This window comes from Cnephaeus nilssonii, assembly GCF_951640355.1.
Source record: "Cnephaeus nilssonii genome assembly, chromosome: 2".
In the NCBI taxonomy this organism is placed as follows: domain Eukaryota; kingdom Metazoa; phylum Chordata; class Mammalia; order Chiroptera; family Vespertilionidae; genus Cnephaeus; species Cnephaeus nilssonii.
The window spans coordinates 21,804,130-21,823,088 of NC_137073.1; the positions used below are offsets into that span (position 1 = coordinate 21,804,130).

The following is an 18,959-nucleotide window of genomic DNA, read 5'->3' on the forward strand; positions in this document are numbered from 1 at the left end:
TGGGATCTAATCTCCAAGCTGTGCCCTCAGCAGAGAGCACTAGAACTGAAAAGGTTACCCACATAACATCTCGCTGTGAAAAAAAGCAGAGTTACTGTCTGCCAGGGATGGCTGAATTTTCAGGCAACCTCTTAAAGGGCTAACACAAAATGCCTTGTGAAGCCACTCACTTTGTGCTCTGGCAAAAGGAGGGCAGAGTGGACTGGAGCTATGTGAGCAGAAGACAGGATTCAGGACTCTGGGGTTGGAGCTAGAAGGTAGACACCCCCAGTTTCCTGTGGTCAGTCATTTCTTTACGCAGCAGAGGACATCTTTCCCATATAGATATTTGCCTTGCCTCGGGGGAAGACAGTTTACCCTTACAATTGGAAAAAACCTTGCCCTGAGTCCACTTAAGACACTAAAAATAACAATTAGCCTCCAGGCAGAAACAACTGCCCCACCCTGTTGAAAAAAATTCACCATACCTGAGGACAATTGCCTGGGGCCATTTAAATTGGAGTCCTATCAGTTTGTAGGCAGATGTGCTATCTGGAGGCTTTGAGTCTTTGACTGATCTAACTAGTCAGAAACAGTGTTTGACATTGTCCTGCACTAGAGATTGAGAGGCCTAGAGAATCTACCTAATACATAGTCACAAACCCAAACAGGCAGCCAAAGAGAGGAGACAAAGAAAGAACCCCCAAATGAAAGAACCAGAGAATTATCCAAAAGAACAGATAAATGAAGGAGAAATAAGAAATTTATCTGAAACAGAGTTCAGAGTAATGATGGTAAAGCCCCTCAACAGCATTCAAAAAGATATAGTAGCTATGTAAAAAGAACAGTGGAAAATAATGACATAACACAAATAAAGAACACATTGGAAGGAATCCACAACAAATTAGGGGAACCTGAGGATCGAATCAGTCAATTAGAAGACAGGGTTTTAAAAAATCAGAGAACCAAAATAAAGAAAAACAATTACAAAACAGGAGGACAGCTCAAGGTAGCTATGGGACAATGTGAAACATAACTATATTAGATAGCAGGTGTGCCAGAAGAGGGAGAAAGGGATAGAGAATGTGTTTGAAGATAAAATGGCAGAAAACTTCCCTAACCTGGTGAAGGAAAGAGTCACACAAGTTCAGGAGGCACACAGAGTCCCAAGCAAGAAGAAGTCTACCAGTCCTAAACTCAGACACATCATAATGAAAATGCCAAAAATTAAAGACATTGAGCAAATCTTAAAGTCACTAAAGAGACTGCTGTAATGAGGAGAAGAAAAGAGAGAAACCTACGCATACAAAATTAAAATGGCAATAAATAAGTACCTATCAATAATAACTCTAAATATAAATGGATTAAATGCTCCAGTCAAAAGGCATAGGGTAGCTGAATGGATTCAAAACATGACCCATCTTTATGCTGTCTACAAGAGACCCACCTCAGAACAAAATATACAAACCAGTATGAGAGTGAAGGGCTAGAAAAAAATTTTTCCTTGAAAATGGAAAAATAAAAGCTGGAGTAGCACTAGAACTCATATTTGATAAAATAAACTTCAAAATGAAGGCTATCACAAGAGACACAAAGGTCCTTTCATAATATTAAATGGATCATTCCAACAACCCTAAAGACTCCGCCAAAAATCTACTAGATGTAATAAATTAATTTGGCAATGTAGCAGGATAAAAAATCAACACCCAAAAATCTACAGCTTTTTTATACATCAATAATGAATTCTCAGAGAAACTAAACAAGGAATCCCATTTACCATTGCAACACAAAAATTAAGATACTTAGGAATAAACTTGATCAAGGAGGCAAAAGACTTGTAGTTAGAAAACTACAGGATGTTGAAAAAAAATAATAGAAGATGATATAAACAAGTGGAAGAATATACTGTGTTTATGGATTGGTAGAATCAACATCATTAACATGCCCACACTACCCAAGAAATCTACATATTCAATGTAATACCTATTAAAATACCAACAGAATATTTCATAGAGCTAAAACAAATACTCCAAAAATTTATATACAATGAAAAATACTCGGAATAGCTGCAGCAATTTTGAGAAAGAAAAAGTTGGAGGAATCGCAATACCAGATTTCGAGTTATAATCAGAGCCTGGTATTGGCACAAGAACAGGCATGTAGATAATGGAACAGAACAGAGAACCCAGAAATTGACCCAAGCAATTACACTTAATGACTATTTGACAAAGGAGGCAAGAGCAAACAATGGAGTCAAGACAGTCTCTTCAATAAATGGTGTTGGTGCCCTAACCAGTTTGGCTCAGTGGATAGAGCGTCAGCCTGTGGACTGAAAGGTCCCAGGTTCGATTCCAGTCAAGGGCATGTACCTTGGTTGCGGTCACATCCCTGTGCAGGAGGCAGCTGATCGATGTTTATCTCTCATTGATGTTTCTAACTCTCTATCCCTCTACCTTCCTCTCTGTAAAGAGTCAATAAAATATATTTTAAAAATAAAAAAATAAATGGTGTTGGGAAAATTGGACAGATACATTCAAAAAAATGAAACTAGACCACTAACTTACACCATATACAAGAATAAACTCAAAGTGGATAAAAGACTCACTCAAAGATATCATAGGCAGCAAAATCTCAGACATCTCTTGTAGCAATATGTTTTTATATATCTCCTAAGGCAAAGGAAACTAAGGAGAAAATAAATGGGTCTACATCAAAATAAATGGGACTACATCAAAGCTTCTGTACAGCAAAAGAAACCATCAACAAAACAAAAAGGGAGCCCACTATGTGGGAGAACATATTTTGCAATGATACATCTGATAAAGGGTTAATATCCAAAACATATAAGAAACTCATACAACTAAACAAAAGGAAGACAATCCAATTAAAAAATTGGTAAACGACCTAAGTAGATACTTCTCCAAAGAGGACATACAAGAGACATGAAAAAAATGCTCAAAGTCACTGATGATCAGAGAGAAGCAAATTAAAATGACAATGAGGTATCACTTCACACCTGTCAGAATGGCTACCATCATCAAATCAACAAATGACAAGTGTTGGCAAGGATGTGGAGAAAAGGGAACCCTAGTACACTGCTGATGGAAATGCAGACCGGTGCAACCATTATGTAAAACAGTATTGAGTTCCCTCAAAAAAATTAAATAGGTAACTGCCATTTGACCCCACATCTAGGAATATATATCCTAAGTCCATGGTCGGCAAACTGCGGCTCGCAAGCCACATGCGGCTCTTTGGCCTCTTGAGTGTGGCTCTTCCACAAAATACCACGGCCTGGGCGAGTCTATTTTGAAGAAGTGGCGTTAGAAGAAGTTTAAGTTTAAAAAATTTGGCTCTCAAAAGAAATTTCAATCATTGTACTGTTGATATTTGGCTCTGTTGACTAATGAGTTTGCTGACCACTGTCCTAAGTAACACAAAGCACCAATCAGAAAGAATGTATGCACCCCCATGTTCTTAGCAGCACAATTTACAATAACTAAGATCTGGAAACAGCCCAAGTGCCCATCAGCAGATGAGTGGATAAAAAAGCTGTGGTACATTTATACCATGGAATACTATGCAGCAGTAAAAAGGAAAAATCTCTTACCCTTTGAGACAGCATGGAAGGACCTGGAGAGAATCATGGTAAGTGAAATAAGTCAATCAGAGAAATACACGTATCACACAATTGCACTCATCTGTAGAATTTAACCAACTGATGAATGAAGTGGGTTCAGAGACATGGAAGCATGGAACAGAGTGCAGAATCTCAGAGGGAAGGTGGGGGAATTTGGGCTGGTGGGAGGTAATTAATCAAAAGCCTTTTATGCACATATGCATTACCATGGACACAGACAATAGGATGCTGAAGGCCTTGAGGTGGCCAATGGCCAGGGGGAGAGGACATAACATAATACTTTCAAAAATAGAGTTATAAAAAAATAAAAAGTGTTTATTTAGGTTGGATTGTCCTTTTTTTTATTATTGGATTCTTTTTCTTCCTCATGTTCAGTTATTTAAGTTCCTTATATATTTTGGGTATTAACCCTTTATCAGATGTATCATTGCCAAATATGTTCTCCCATACAGTAGGTTCCCTTTTTGTTTTGTTGATGGTTTCTTTTGCTGTGCATAAGCTTTTTCTTTTGATGTAGTCCCATTTGTTTGTTTTCTCCTTAGTTTCCTTTGCCTACATACATCCTTAGGAGATGTATCTGTAAACATATTGCTACAAGAGATGTCTTAGATTTTGCTTCCTATAGTTTCTTCTAGGATTTTTATGATTTCATGAATTACATTTAAGTCATTTATCCCATTGAGTTTATTCTTGTGTATGGTATATGTTGGTGGTCTAGTTTCATTTTTTTAAATATATCTGTCCAATTTTCCCAACACCATTTATTGAAGAGAGTGTCTTGACTCGATTGTATGCTCTTGCCTCTTTGTCAAATATGAGTGTAATCCCTTGGGTCAATTTCTGGGGTCTCTGTTCTGTTCCATTGATCTATATGCCTGTTCTTGTGCCATTACCAGGCTGTTTTGGATATAATGGCTTTGAGGTATGCTTATTCTGTTCACACTTTGCTGAAAGTTTTTATCAATAATGTGTGTTGGATTTTGTTGAATGCCTTTTCTGCGTCTATTGATATGATCATGTGATGTTAGTCTTTCAATTTGTTTATGTGATGTATCACATTTATTGATTTGCAAATATTGTACTCTGGAATCAATTCCAGTTGGTATTGTGTATGATTTTTTTAATATTTTGCTGGATCCGATTTGCTATTATTTTTTTGAGAATTTTAGTATCCATGTTCATCAGGGATATTGGCTTGTAATTCTCTTTCATTGTAGAATCTTTATCTCGTTTTGGATTTAGGATGATGATGGCTTCATAAAAAGAGCTTGGGAGTGTTCCTTCCTCTTGGATTTTCTGGAATAGTTTGAGAAGTACAGGTGTGAGTTCTTCTTCGAATGTTTGGTAAAACTCCCCTGTGAAGTCATCCAGACCTGGGCTTTTGTTTGGTGGGAATTTTTAGATTACTGCTTCTATTTCATCAGTTGTTACTGGCCTATTCAGGTTTTCTGATTCCTCCTGAATCCGTTTTGCGAGATTGTATTTTCTAAGAATTTGTCCATTCCCCCCAGGTTGTCCAGTTTGTTGGCATATAATTGTTCCTAGTATTTTCTTACAATCCTTTGTGTTTCTCTGATATCTGCTTTAGTTTCTGATTTTATTTGTTTGGGTCCTTTCTCATTGTTTCTTGATGAGTTTGGGTAACAGTTAATCAATCTGTTTATTCTATCAAAGAACCAGCTCTTGGTTTCATTGATTTTTTTTTTTTGTAACTTTATTTCCTTCCTTCTGTGCTTTTCTTGTTGTTCTCTTTCTAGTTCTTTAAGTTGTAGGGTTAAATAGTTTATTAAGTAGACAACATAGAGTTGGGTCATGCTTTTCTATCCACTCAGCTACCCTACATCTTTTGATTGTGGCATTTAACCTATTTACATTTAGGTTTATTATTAATAGACTGGAGACCCGGTGCATGACATTCATGCACTGGGGGGTTGGGGGCCTCTCAACCCTGCCTGCACCCTCTCGCAGTCTGGGACCCTTCGGCTTTGGGCCTAAGCTGGCAGTTGGACATCCCCCAAGGGTTCCTTAGCGCTGCTGCAGAGGAGCAAGAGGCTCTCGCTACCGCCGCTGCACTCATTAGCTGTGAACCCGTATTCTGGCTGCACAGCGCTCCCACTGTGGGAGCACACTGACCACCAGATCCTGCATTGAACGTCTGCCCCCTGGTGGCCAGTGCACATCATAGCAACCGGTTTTTTGCCCTTCAATCAATTTGCATATTAGGGTTTTATTATATAGGATTCTTATTTATTTCCACTTTAATTCTGAATGGCTAGGTTTCTCTCTCTCCATCTTTTACTCATTACAGCAGTCCCTTTAGCATTTCTTGTAATGCTGGTTTCGTGTTATTATACTCCTTTAACCTTTTTTTTATTTTTTCTGGAAAGCTCTTTATTTGACCATCTATCCTCTCTAATAAAATGGTAATATGCAAATTAACCATCACTCTGCTACATAAGCCACGCCCACCAGACAATCAGGGCTAGTATGCAAATTAACCCAAACCAAGATGGCTGCAGCCACAGAGAGCAAGGTTTCCTAGGTAACAGAGCAAGCCAAGCTTTCCATAGCCATTGCAGGCCTAAGCCTCCACTCAAGCTACAAAGTTTCAATTATAGAAGGTAAACAAATTCAAACAAATGGCGGCAGAATGGAGCTTGAGAGAGCAGGCCAGGGTTGCTGGCGGCAACAGGGGAAGCAAAGCTTTCCGCACATCCTGGCAGGGCTCACCCACTTAAGGCTACAAAGTTTCAATTGTAGAAGGTGAATTAACTGCCCCAGAAATGGCTGCCGCCCTGGAGGGAGCAGCAGGCTTGGCTCCACTCCAGGCTACAAAGTTTCAATTGTAGAAGGAAAATAAATCCTAGATACCAGGGCCTCTGCTTGGGTTGTCAGGGGGCGTGGCCGGCCTGCAAACCACCACAGGCCCCTCACTCAGGCCGCCCCATGCCCCAAGGGAACCCCACCCTGATCCGGGCCACCCTTCAGGGCAAACCAGCTGGCCCCCACCCGTGCACCAGGCCTCTATCTTATCTAATAAAAGAGTAATATACAGATTGATCATCACTGCAACACACAATATAGCTGCCCCCATGTGGTCAAAGATCCTGTCCCCATGTGGACACACGATGGCCACTACAAGATGGCCACCAGGAGAGGGCAGTTGGGAGGCACCCGGCCTGCAAGGGAGGGCAGTTGAGAGGGACCAGGCTTGCAAGGGAGGGCAGTTGGAGGTGATCAACCCTGCAGGAGAGGGCAGTTAGGGGTGACCAGGCCAGCAGAGGAGGGCAGTTGGAGGTGATCAACCCTGCAGGAGAGGGCAGTTAGGGGTGACCAGGCTGGCAGAAGAGGGAAGTTGGGAGCAAACAGGCTGGCAGCGGAGTGGTTAGGGGGTGATCAGGCTGGCAGGCAGAAGCGGTTAGGGGCAATCAGGAAGGCAGGCAGGCAAGCAGTTGGGAGCCAGCAGTCCAGGATTGTGAGAGGGATGTCCCAGATTGGAGAGGGTACAGGCTGGGCTGAGGGACAACCCCCCGCCGTGCACGAATTTCGTGCACCAGGCTTCTAGTTTTTAATAATAGCTTTGCTGGATATCGAAATCTTGGTTTCAGATCTTTGCTTTCCATTACCTTGAGTACTTCATGCCATTCCCTTCTGGCAGGTAGTGTTTCTGATAAAAAATCAGCAGCCTTATGGGAGCTTCTTTGCAGGTAACAATTTGCTTCTCTCTTGTTGCCTTTAAGATTCTCACTTTGTCTTTAATTTTTGTCATTTTAATTATAATGTTTCTAGGGATGGGCCTGTTTGGGTTCATCTTGCTTGGGACTCTGTGTGCCTCCTGAACTTGTGTGACTCTTTCCTTCACCAGGTTAGGGAAGTTTTCTGCCATTATTTCTTCAAACACATTCTCTATTCCTTTCTCCCTTTCTGCCTCTGCTGGCACACCTACTATTCAAATATTGCTACATTTCATGTTGTCCCACAGCTCCCTTAAGCTGTTAATCCTGTTTTGAAATTATCTTTGTTTCTCTGATTGATTTTTTTCTACCTTTCCTTCTAATTCACTGATTCGATCCTCAGGTTCCACTAATCTGCTGTGTATTCCTTCTGATGTCTTCTCTATTTGTACTGTCAGTCTTTATTTCTGTTTTCATAGTTACTATGTCTTTACTTATGCTGTTGAGCATCTTTACCATCATTATTCAGAACTCTATAAAATACAAATTTCCTCTCTCCATTTCCTTTATCTGTTCTTCTGGAGAAATCTCTTATTATTTCACCTGGGGGTTGGTTCTTTATTTCCTTATTTTGGCTGCCTTTTTGGGTTTGGCATTATGTATTAGGTAAATCTGATATGCTTCTCAATCTCTAGTGCAGGACAGTGTCAACCACTGTTTCTGACTAATTAGGTCAGTCACAGACTCAAAGCCTCCAGTGACTGCCTCTGCCTGTAGTCTCGAATACCCCTCAGGAAATAGTCCACAGGTGTGGTGAGAGACTTTCCAAAAGGGTGTGGCAATTGCTTCCACCTAGGGTCTAATTGATATTTTCAGTGTCTTAAATGAGTCTCAGAAACTCCACACTGTGGGGCAAGGTGTTTTCTAATAGGGTGGGACAACTGTCTTCCCCACAGGCAAAAACCACCTGTATAGCAATTATCTGTTTTGGAAAGATGTCCTCTGTAGCATGAGGGAATGACTGAGCACAGGAAACCAGGGATGTCTGCCTTCTCTGCTCTAACCCTAGGGTTCCCAAACTTGGCTTCTGCTCACACAGCTCTAGTCCACTCTGCCCTCCCTCTGGCGGAGCACAGGGTGAGTGGCTTTACAGGGATTTTTGTGTGTTGGCCCTTTGAGTGTGCCTACATTTCCAGCCATCTCTCCCTGGCAGGCAACAACCCTACTGCTTTTCAAAGCAGATATTATGCGGGTACCCTTCTCAGTTCTGATGCTCTCTGCTTGGGGATTAGACCCCAAAGTTCTCAATGACAACCCCACACAGTTGAGGTATCTCTCCAGAAATTCAGTTGCTCTCTGTGGAATCCCAGCCAGCCCTTTTGAGCCTCCAGCCCTCCTACTAGTCTCTGTGTGGTCTTCACTTTCGGTCCTTGGGTATCAGGGTTCTCTCCAGTCTTCAGTTGATTATTCAAGAATTTTTTTTGTATTTTAGTTGTACTAGTAATTCCAGTTTGGTCCTGGGAGCATGTCCCAGCAGCATCCACTTGCTCCACCTCCATTTTTATCTCCCCAATACTCAAGATTTTCTTAACAAAAATTCTGATTTAAATATTAACTCATAAAAGTGGTGTCAGGGTCAGATAGGAGCAGAAAACAATCTTCTGATTCAGGATATTTTATAACCATAATTATGGTCAAGGTATCTTAATGGGTTTCTTTCACTTGAAGACAAGTATATGTGTTAGGTTGACATTTTATATTTTGTACCTTTATGTATATTGTATACTTATAGATAATGTATTTGTATTCATTGTAAGTAGATCTCTACTGAATATTGTCCATTATTATTGGTCATATAATTAATTGGTAATACATGGAATTTCTTGGGTATTTGATTTTATCACTTCCAACCCCCTTCCCCCCCACACACACACACACACATTTATTAGATTAAAATATATCAGGTGGGAAATGTTAAGTTAGAAGAATTCTAACTATTGATTATATGTTTAAGCCTAACAATGCATGTTTAGTTAATTTTTTTTTTTTATCATTTTAGTAACGATGATGTTTTGTTGATTTCTGTGGAAAATCCTAGTTTGACAACACCAATTACATCAAATCTAACAGGTATCTTAAGTTGATTAAAATGCAATTTATTAATTTAGAAAAGCTTCAAATCAGTATTTGTTTCGAGAATTGAATATTACCTTTTAATAAAATAAAATTCTACTCTGAAAAATGTTTTAATTTACTGATATATTTGATTTATATTACCTAAGTAAATAAAGGACTTCTCGATATAATTAAAATTTCTTTTTAATCTGTGTTTATCAATTTATGGTCTTTTATTTCCTTACTGTTTGTTTACTGGCTTTGTAAGTTATATAGCTACTTAACCTTTCACACATACATTATTTTTACTTCTTTGCTCTGGCCTATGTTGGTGGGGTGTTATTGTTTTTTTTATGTTTATTTTATTCATTTTAGGGAGAGGGAGAGAGAAACATTTATTTGTTGTTCCACTTATTTATGCATTTAGTGGTTGACTCTTGAATGTGACCTGTGCAGGGATGGAACCTACAACCTTGTTATAGTGGGATGACACTCTAACAAGTTGAACTATCCAGCCAGTGCAAAGTTTAGCAATTCTTTAGTATACATTTTTTTTAATTTTTGGTGTTTTTATGATACTATTATTGCTCTTTAGAGTTCTTATTATGCTTACGTGCACTATTATACCTTAACCTTAGATTTCAAATAAATTTATTCTCCAAATAGCTCCTCTGGTTGGCCCATCATTGCTCATTCAAAATTCTCCATTTCCTTTTCATTTTTAATGACATATTAGAGTATTGGCATTTTAATTTCAGAAAGCTCTACCTCCACATGCTTGTATGTAGCTACTTAATTGCCCCTGTGGTTTGGACTGCTGCTATTGTGAATAAAATAGTTTAAGGCGATCCCTGAGGTTTTCTTATTGGTTCTATGAAGAATGCTCAGCCATCTCAGGTAGTCTGATCAAAAGATACTGAACAAAAAATGTGTACATTTTCAAGTTTATTTCCTAAAATGGTATTTACAGATAGATTTTCAAGAGTTGCTAATATAGTTGTAAAGTTTCAGAAGGACAAAATATTTTGAACTAAAATTATATTTTGTTTTAACTTGCTCATTAATCTTTGTTATAGATAAAGTCAATTGAGTTACTTTTTATGATTGTATAATAAGCAGATAATTATCATTCTTTTATTGTGTTTTAGCATTCATATAAAGTCCATACATATTTAATAGTTTAATAAACTTGCCAAATGTTCATATTTTAATAATTTTCTTTCAGATACTAGAAAAATTACATCAGGAAATTATAATTCATCTAATGCTGATACTGAAGTTAGGGTAGGTAATAAGTATTGTCTTTGAATGTTGTTTATTTGAATATGTTAGTTCTAGTAGTTAGCATGACCAGGTTATAATCTAGCTTGCATTAAAAAGCAAACAGCTAATGATAAGTCTGATTTACAGTCATACTTACCAAATTAACTTATTAGGACCCCACCTAGTCATATTCTCAGAAACTATAAAATATTTCATTAGTTTCTTTTTCACACAGTTAAATTAAACCATAAATATTTATAAACTATTCAATCTCTAACTTCTGTATGGTAATTTAAAATTGTGTTTTATTTTTTAAAAACATCTTTCCGCTATTGAGGCAAAATCTTTTTTTTTTAACCTAACTTTTTAGGCTGTAGAGGAAAAGAATCTTGATTGTGTGATCGATCTGACCAAAGAAGGTCTATCAATCTGCAACACAGGTAACAGCTTTGTTTTTTTATAAAAAGAAAGAAGGTTAACAACTCAAAATGTGTTTGACCTGTTTATGAATTTTATTTTAGTATGTGTGTGTTTATAGCTCTATATAATTTTTTATCACATGTTTACATTCATGTTACTGCTACCACAATCAAGCACACAACTGTTCTGTCACTACAAGATTTCATCATGCTTACTTTTTTATAGGCACACCTACTTCCTGCTCCCATTCTCTAAATCCAGACAGCTGTGAATCTGTTTCTTCCTTTATAGTTAGGATATTTCATGGATGTCATGTAAATGTGATAATGCAGTATCTTGTGAGATTTGCTTTCACTTAGTATGATTTCCTGTGAATGTTACCTAAGTTATTGGGTATAAATATTTCTCTCTTTTTGAGTAGGGGCGATAGTGGATTGAGAAAATGAAAGAGCCAGACACAAAGACAGTAGGAAAAGCTGGGACTGGGTGGGAAAGCTGTCCTCTGATGGAGAGACAGTGACCCAGAGCCGATACAGTGCATTTATTTTATACAGTAAGATACCAGGAATTTTACTAAAGTTTAAGATAAGAAAATACGTGCATTCTTGTGGCTTCTTTGTAATCGTCACTTCTAAGTGGGCCCGGATAATTGAATTTGTTCCCGGTGCCTGGCTGGATTTAGATAATGAAATCCACCCCCTGGTGCCTGAGCTAAAGGTCAGACTGACAACACACCTGCCTCTGGCAAGGTATGTTTCCAAGGCATGGCTCTGCCAGGCACCACTGGATTCAGATGACAATCAGCTCTGCGGCCTTTCCCAGGCACTCTCTACAATTGGGTATATTAGTTTTATCTTTTATTGCTGAGTAGTATTCCATGGTATGGATGTATATTATTTTATGTATAACTAGAGGCCTGATGCACGAAATTCATATAAGAGTAGGCCTTCGTGTCCCAGGCTGCTGCGGTCCCGGCTGCCTTGTGGTCCCCCACCCTCCGCCCCACTGGTCATTATGGAAGGTCATTCTGCCATCCGGTCTAATTAACATATTAGCTCATTTGTATAGGACTAGTGGCCCGGTGCATAAAATTCGTGCACATTAAAGGAGAATGAATTAGAGGAAATATTTTAATATTGCTATTTGCCCTTTCTCTATAATAGAATTGTCAGAGATTAAAGAAAAATAGTAAAATGTATATGAAAATCTCCCTCCTGTCAGAATCTGGGGCACGCCACAGGACCTAGAGTCAGTCAAGTCCCCGCCCACCACCCACATGCACTTCAAGAATGCAAGAGACCCAGACCCGGCAAGCCTCACGCCATCAAGCCCCTCTGGGTGGCGGGTCCAGCCTCAGGTCCCCCAGCCCAGCGCCGGTAAGGGTCACAGCCTCAGGTCGCCTGGCCCAGCACCGGGTGTGGGGTGCGGCCTGAGGTCCCCCATCTAGCCCTGCCAGGCAGGGGACGCAATCTTAGTTCTCCTGGGATGGGGGGCACAGCCTGAGGTCCCTTGCCCTGTCCAGGCTCCATGCAGTCTCAGATCCCTGCTATTTGATCATGATGTTACAGTGTCCCAGCTAATTTGCATATTCCTCTATTATATGTATAGACATTTTATCCATTTACTCTGAAAGATATCTAGGTTGTTTGAGGCTACTATGAATCTCTTTTCTACCTATGGTATACATTTTTAACTCCTAACCTATAACAATAGTGGTTGTGAGAGGATTTTAGGGCATGTAAATAAATCCAACAAAAGGCACTGGAGCAAAAAAGGAGCAGCTTTAATCAAATACCAGTTTGCAAACCAGGAAGACAAGGCCTCTGGTAGAAACCAAAAGCACTCTTCCACAACAAAGGCTAGTCCATTTTTTATGGAAACCTTCCCACCCATAGTTCCCATATTTGTCTGCTTCATGTAAATGAGGTTTCCAAATTGTACTGTTTGGATTGGTTAGCATAAATTCAAATAAGGGCACATTTTGTATAGTTCTGATTGATTGGGGCTGGTCATAGTCTATTGGTTGGATAATAACATGGCAATCCTATATAATAAAACCCTAATATGCAAATTGAACGGTAGAATGACCAGTCACTATGATGCACACTTGACCACCAGAGAGATAGGTGGGGCTCCGCTCAGCCATAAGCCAGGCTGATGGCTGGGAGTACAGTGGCGGTGGTGGAAGCCTCTCCCGCCTCCTCAGCAGCGCTGAGGATGTCTGATTGTTGCTTAGGCCCACTCCCCTGGTGGGGGAGTGGCAGGAGGACATCCTTCAAGGGGTCTCGGACTGTGAGAGGGTGCAAGCCAGGCTGAGAGCCCCCCCACCCTCTGAGTGCATAATTTTTTTGTATGAAACTGTACACTTGAATATTTAAAGGTTATTTGTGTCAGCTCTTGTGTGGTGATTACCCTACAGATTAATTAGAACTAGATTTATGAAATCATAAACAGTTTAAAAAGTTTGTACAGACTCCTGCAATTATAATCACAGTCATTACCTCTTCCAAAAATTTTTTTAGCATAGTAAATAAAGTGACTAATAAATTTGAATCACAATGCAGACTCTTAATTATCCTTGTCCATAACAAAATATATATTTCAATTAGAAGATATTTATTGAGTATATTAAACAGTATATCATTGTACACAATGGATACAAAATGATTTTTTAATGCTTATTAGTTATGTTTAAATTTCTGAAATGTTTAGAAGTTAGCATTCTACCCAGCCCTACAACTTTCCAAGATGAAACCCCTTTTCTTACCATGCTCATACTGTCTGTAGTTGTTTTCAAAACATTCTGGCACCTGTTAACCCCTCTTTCTTTCCTCATCCACATTTTCCCTATTTTGCCTTTTCTTTCTTCTCAATGTCTCTCTTCCACTCTCCCTTCTGTCCCTCCTCCTTCCCTTTTCGCAGTCCACAATTCCCATCTAAGTAATTCCTTTTAGGCTAACACAGAACTCAGCAGTAGAAATTCCTTCAATCCCAGCCTGCATGATTTTTCCCAGGACTGTGTCTATCGCAAATTCAAGCAGGATTGTAAATAGCTCTATGTTTGCAAGTATCCTTGTTAACCTTACAAAGCAGAATCCACCTCTGGGACCACTGAGCAGGGATCCCTCTCCCATGTGTAATTTTTCCTCCTTACCAGTTACATAATGACTTAACTATTTACCTTAAGTGGGGAATTTCTCACATTAAATGAAAATTCTCTATTTGCTAACTTTGGATCTTGAATTTTTATCAAAAGTTTTTCTTCACAGTTTTATAATTTTAGTTCACATTTAATTATCACGGTGTAAACTATTATTTCCTTAAAGGCTAAGGGATTGAATATCACAGATGAATTTAACTGTTTAAATCTTATGTTGTTCACAGAAAATTCAGTATCCATGCTGGAATCATATATGAAATGTGTTTCAATCTCAAAAGAGACAACTGAAGTGGCCCTAAATGAAACCCAGGTATTGATATGAAATGCTCTGAAAGGGATAGTCATTCCAAATTCAGTAGAAATGGAAGTGCCCGTTTTACTCATGAAGAAATATTTTGGTTAGATCTAGCTTAGAAAGCACTTAATGTCCTTTTGTAAATTTTCTGTTGTACCGGTCAATGTGGCTTGGTGGTTGAGTGCTAACCTATGAACTAGATCATAATTCAATTCCCAGTCGGGGCACCTGCTTGGGTTTTGGGCTCAATCATTGATGGGGGGGGGGGGTGTGGGAGGCAGCCAATCAATGATTTTTCTCTCATCATTGATGTTTTTATCTCCCTCTCTGAGAGCAATCCTATGTAATAAAGAGGTAATGTGCAAATTGACCATCACATCCTCACAAGATGGCTTCCTATGACCAGGCCGGCAGGGAGCTTAGTGAAGGACATCTAAATGATTGAACAAGCATGCTGCATGGGGCGACTAGGCCGGTGGGGGGGGGGGCAGTTAGGGGAAACCAGGCCAGCCGGGGGGGGGGGGGGGCAGTTGGGGGTGACCAGGCAGGTAGGCAGGTGAGCGATTAAGAGCCAGGGGTCCCAGATTGTGAGAAGGTGCAGGCTCGGCTGAGGAGACCCCCCCCCATGCACGAATTTTGTGCACCGTGCCTCTAGTAAAAATATATTTAAAATAAAAATAAATGTTCTATTGTGAGTGTACTTAAACAGTTCAAATAATTTCATTGAATTTTCTAGAAGCTACAAAAATTAAAACAAATACATTATTTTACTCAACAAAGTTGAAAAGATTTTTAAGAGTTGCTGACAGTGGACGCAAATGGGTGTTTTCATACACTCATACTTTTTGTGCAAGTTAGCACAGTGTTTTGGAACACAATTTGGAAATAAAATGGAATATTATCCAGAATGTCTGGAACCTAACCCATTCTGGTTAGTGTGATATTCCAGAGTGTAGAAGTCTAAAATGTCAAAGAAACTTAACCTTAAAAGAACTGGATCCAACCTTACATATTCTCAAAGCATCCTTTTGTTCTTATCCTATATAATAAAAGCCTAGGTGGTGCCACACCCTCGTGCAACATCATCACAAGATGGCCAGCAGGGGAGGGCAGTTGGGGCCATCAGGCTGGCAGGCAGAAGTGGTTAGGAGCAGTCAGGCAGGCAGGCGAACAGTTAGGAGCCAGCAGTCCCGAATTGTGAGAGGGATGTCTGACTGCTGGTTTAGGCTCGATCCTTGCGGGATCGGGCCTAAACCAGTAGTCAGACATCCCCCGAGGGGTCCCAGATTGGAGAGGGTGCAGGCCAGGCTGAGGGACACCCCCTCCCCCAAGTGCAAGAATTTCATGCACCAGGCCTCTAGTCTATCCTACCCAATAAAAGAGTAATATGCAAATTGACCCTAAGTCCGCTACACCCACCAGCCATGCCCACCAGCCAATCAGAGCGAGTATGCAAATAAACCCAACCAAGATGGCTACAGCCACGGAGAAAGTAGGAGGGAGCCTTGGGTTTCCAAGGTGATAGAAGAAGCCAAGCTTTCCCCTGCCTTGGCCGGCCTAAGCCTCCACTCAAGGCTACATAGTTTCAATTATAGAAGGTAAACAAATCCAAACAGAAATGGCTGCCGGCCACGGATCGAGTAGGAGGCTTGGCTCTGCTCCAGGCTACAAAGTTTCAATTGTAGAAGGTAAATATATCCCAGATACCAGGGCCTCCACTTGAGTTGCCAGGGGGCGTGGCTGGCCTGCAAACCACCACAGGCCCCTCGCTCAGGCCGCCCCAAGCCCCAAGGGAACCCCCACCCTGATCCGGGACACCCTTCTGGGCAAACCAGCTGGCCCCCACCCCTGTACCAGGCCTCTATCCTATCTAATAAAAGAGTAATATGCAGATTGACCATCACTCCAACACACAATATAGATGCCCCCATGTGGTCAAAGATCCTGCCCCCATGTGGACACAGATGGCCAGCAGGGGAGGGCAGTTGGGAGGGACCAGGCCTGCAAGGGAGGGCAGTTGGAGGTGATCAAGCCTGCAGGGGAGAGCAGTTAGGGGTGACCAGGCTGGCAGAGGAGGGAAATTGGGGGCAATCGGGCTGGCAGGGGAGCAGTTAGGCATCAATCAGGCTGTCAGGGGAGTGGTTAGGGGGTGAGCAGGCTGGCAGGCAGAAGCGGTTATGGGCAATCAGGAAGGCAGGCAGGCGAGCAGCTGGGTGCCAGCAGTCCTGGATTGTGAGAGGGATCCCAGATTTGAGAGGGTGCAGGCTGGGCTGAGGGACACCCCCCCCCTCCGTGCACGAATTTCGTGCACCGGGCCTCTAGTATATATATAAAAGTTTAAGCAACCAGCCAACTGTTCAACTGGCCGACTGGTAACTATGGCACACACTGACCACCAGGGGGTAGACGAACAATGCAAGAGCTGCGGTGACTTGGCAGCTGCAGTTCTCAGGTGATGCACCCAGAACCAGAGAGGAGAGAGCCTGATTCCAGGGTGCATCACCCAAGAACCGCCCTTTCACAATCTGGACCCCTCAGGGGATGTCGTAAAGCCGATTTTGGCCCAATACTTGCAGTCCAGGGTGAAGGACCCCACTGGTGCACGAATCTGCAGGGGAGGGCAATTGGGGGCCATCAGGCCAGCAGGGTAGTGCACCGGACCTCTAGTGATTTTTATAAATGGATTGAGGAATGGGAAATAATAGAACTGCAGTTGACCACTTTAAAATAATTAGAATCCACCAATTCAGTTCACTAAACTTTTCATAAATGTGTTTCAGGTTCTTGAGTCCTTTGAGCATCTGCCACCTCTCCCAGCACCACCACAATCACATCTGGAACTGGTAGACAAAGTTCGAGACACACTTCCTCCCCAGAAGACTGACCTCAAAGTGAAAAGGGTGATGAGACCCCGGGGCATTGCCTTGACTTGGAACATCGCCAAGATCAATCCTAAGTGTGCTCCTGTGGAAAGCTACCACCTCTTCCTGTGCCATGAGAACCCTGGTATTAAGTTAATTTGGAGGAAAGTTGGAGAAATTAAAGCTTTACCACTCCCAATGGCCTGTACTTTATCTCAGTTTTTAGCTTCCAACAGATATTATTTTGCACTCCAATCAAAAGATATTTTTGGGCGATATGGACCATTTTGTGATATAAAAGCTATCCCTGGATTTTCTGACATTCTAGAGTAAAAGAAAAGACTTCAATAAGTATATATTGTACTACATTTTGTTTTGTTTTTTTTCATATTTAAGTTTTGTTTACAATGTTCTTCTAACACTATTTGCTATCTTAAGGGCCAGTTAAGATTGTGAACCCTTTGTGTAGGGACAGTCCTCTTCCCTATGTCATAATGGCCTCTAGGTTCATGAATTTTTGATTCAATAAGTACTTCCCATGGATATGTTCCAAAACATACCTATCATGGATCCATGTCATTAAGCTGTGCTGGGTACAGTACTTTTGGTGGTGATGGAGCTGCTGCTGTCAGAAACCCTAGGATACAAGTAGCCACTATTTCCTCTGTTAACAACCAGCTTCTGGTGACCTGCTTGTGGTCAGTATAGGTGCAGGGAAAGACAGCTCTTTACTGAGGACAGATCATCCCAGGGGTACATCTCCACCAAGATTTTATGAAAATAAATGTCTTTACATTCTTTTGAAATTCTAAGGGCTAATAGTTTGTGTCCCTCCCTTTTTTTCTTACATAAATCATTTGGGAAATTAGTCTGGAGATTTTCCTTAAATCTGTATACTTACATGTATATAATAAAATTAGTTAAGCATTGTGTGCTGTGTACACAAAACATAGAGTATCTTTTATAAAAGCATTATCCAACCCACTATTTCAGTTGAGGAAAATAGAATTGTCTGCCTTAGATTTAAGGCTTTAATTTGCTGATTCCCTATTGCTACCCATATTTGCTCATTCCTGGTTGCCATTATTACTTGAAGAAAGGATATAACAATAGGGACTTCAGCAGATGTGTCCTGTGCAGACCTCTACCTGAGGGAGCACCGAGGTGAAGCTGTGACCAGCATATGTAGCCCAGTGAACTCAAGTGAACAGACTTGTAAGTACAAGTTAAGGTCCATTGGGACAAACTGGTATGCGAGGAAACAGAAAACTGTTAAGTGTGAAAGTCTGTTGAACCTAGTGAACGTTCAGGCCTCAGCGGGGCTGAGATTTTGAAAACTGAACAGAAATAGTTTTCCTTGGTATTCTGTGAATGCCTTTACGTTTTCAGTCATAAATAAAGCTGTTATTTTAAAGTTTGCTGTGTTTTTCCCTTCTCAAACATTACAACTGACGGAGCCAGATTATGAACTGTGTCGGATGAGACAAGCTGCCCCCTGTGAGGTTCCATTTCCGACTTATAGCAACGGAGGGCATCCTGCAGCACAGGACAA

The 18,959-nt window shown here is 40.8% G+C and overlaps 1 protein-coding gene across 2 annotated transcripts in view; it reads left to right on the plus strand.

Moving 5' to 3' along the window:
* Positions 1 to 18,627, plus strand: part of ATF7IP2 (activating transcription factor 7 interacting protein 2) — a 118,907-nt gene extending 100,280 nt beyond the window's left edge. For both annotated transcript variants that reach the window (XM_079783569.1, XM_079783570.1), the window contains exons 7-11: positions 9,353 to 9,423; positions 10,634 to 10,692; positions 11,042 to 11,111; positions 14,476 to 14,561; positions 17,327 to 18,627. In XM_079783569.1, the coding sequence (XP_079639695.1) occupies positions 9,353 to 9,423; positions 10,634 to 10,692; positions 11,042 to 11,111; positions 14,476 to 14,561; positions 17,327 to 17,740 (700 nt within the window). In that variant the 3' untranslated portion in view covers positions 17,741 to 18,627. The remainder of the gene's footprint in view (positions 1 to 9,352; positions 9,424 to 10,633; positions 10,693 to 11,041; positions 11,112 to 14,475; positions 14,562 to 17,326) is intronic.
* The last annotated feature ends 332 nt before the right edge of the window (positions 18,628 to 18,959 follow it).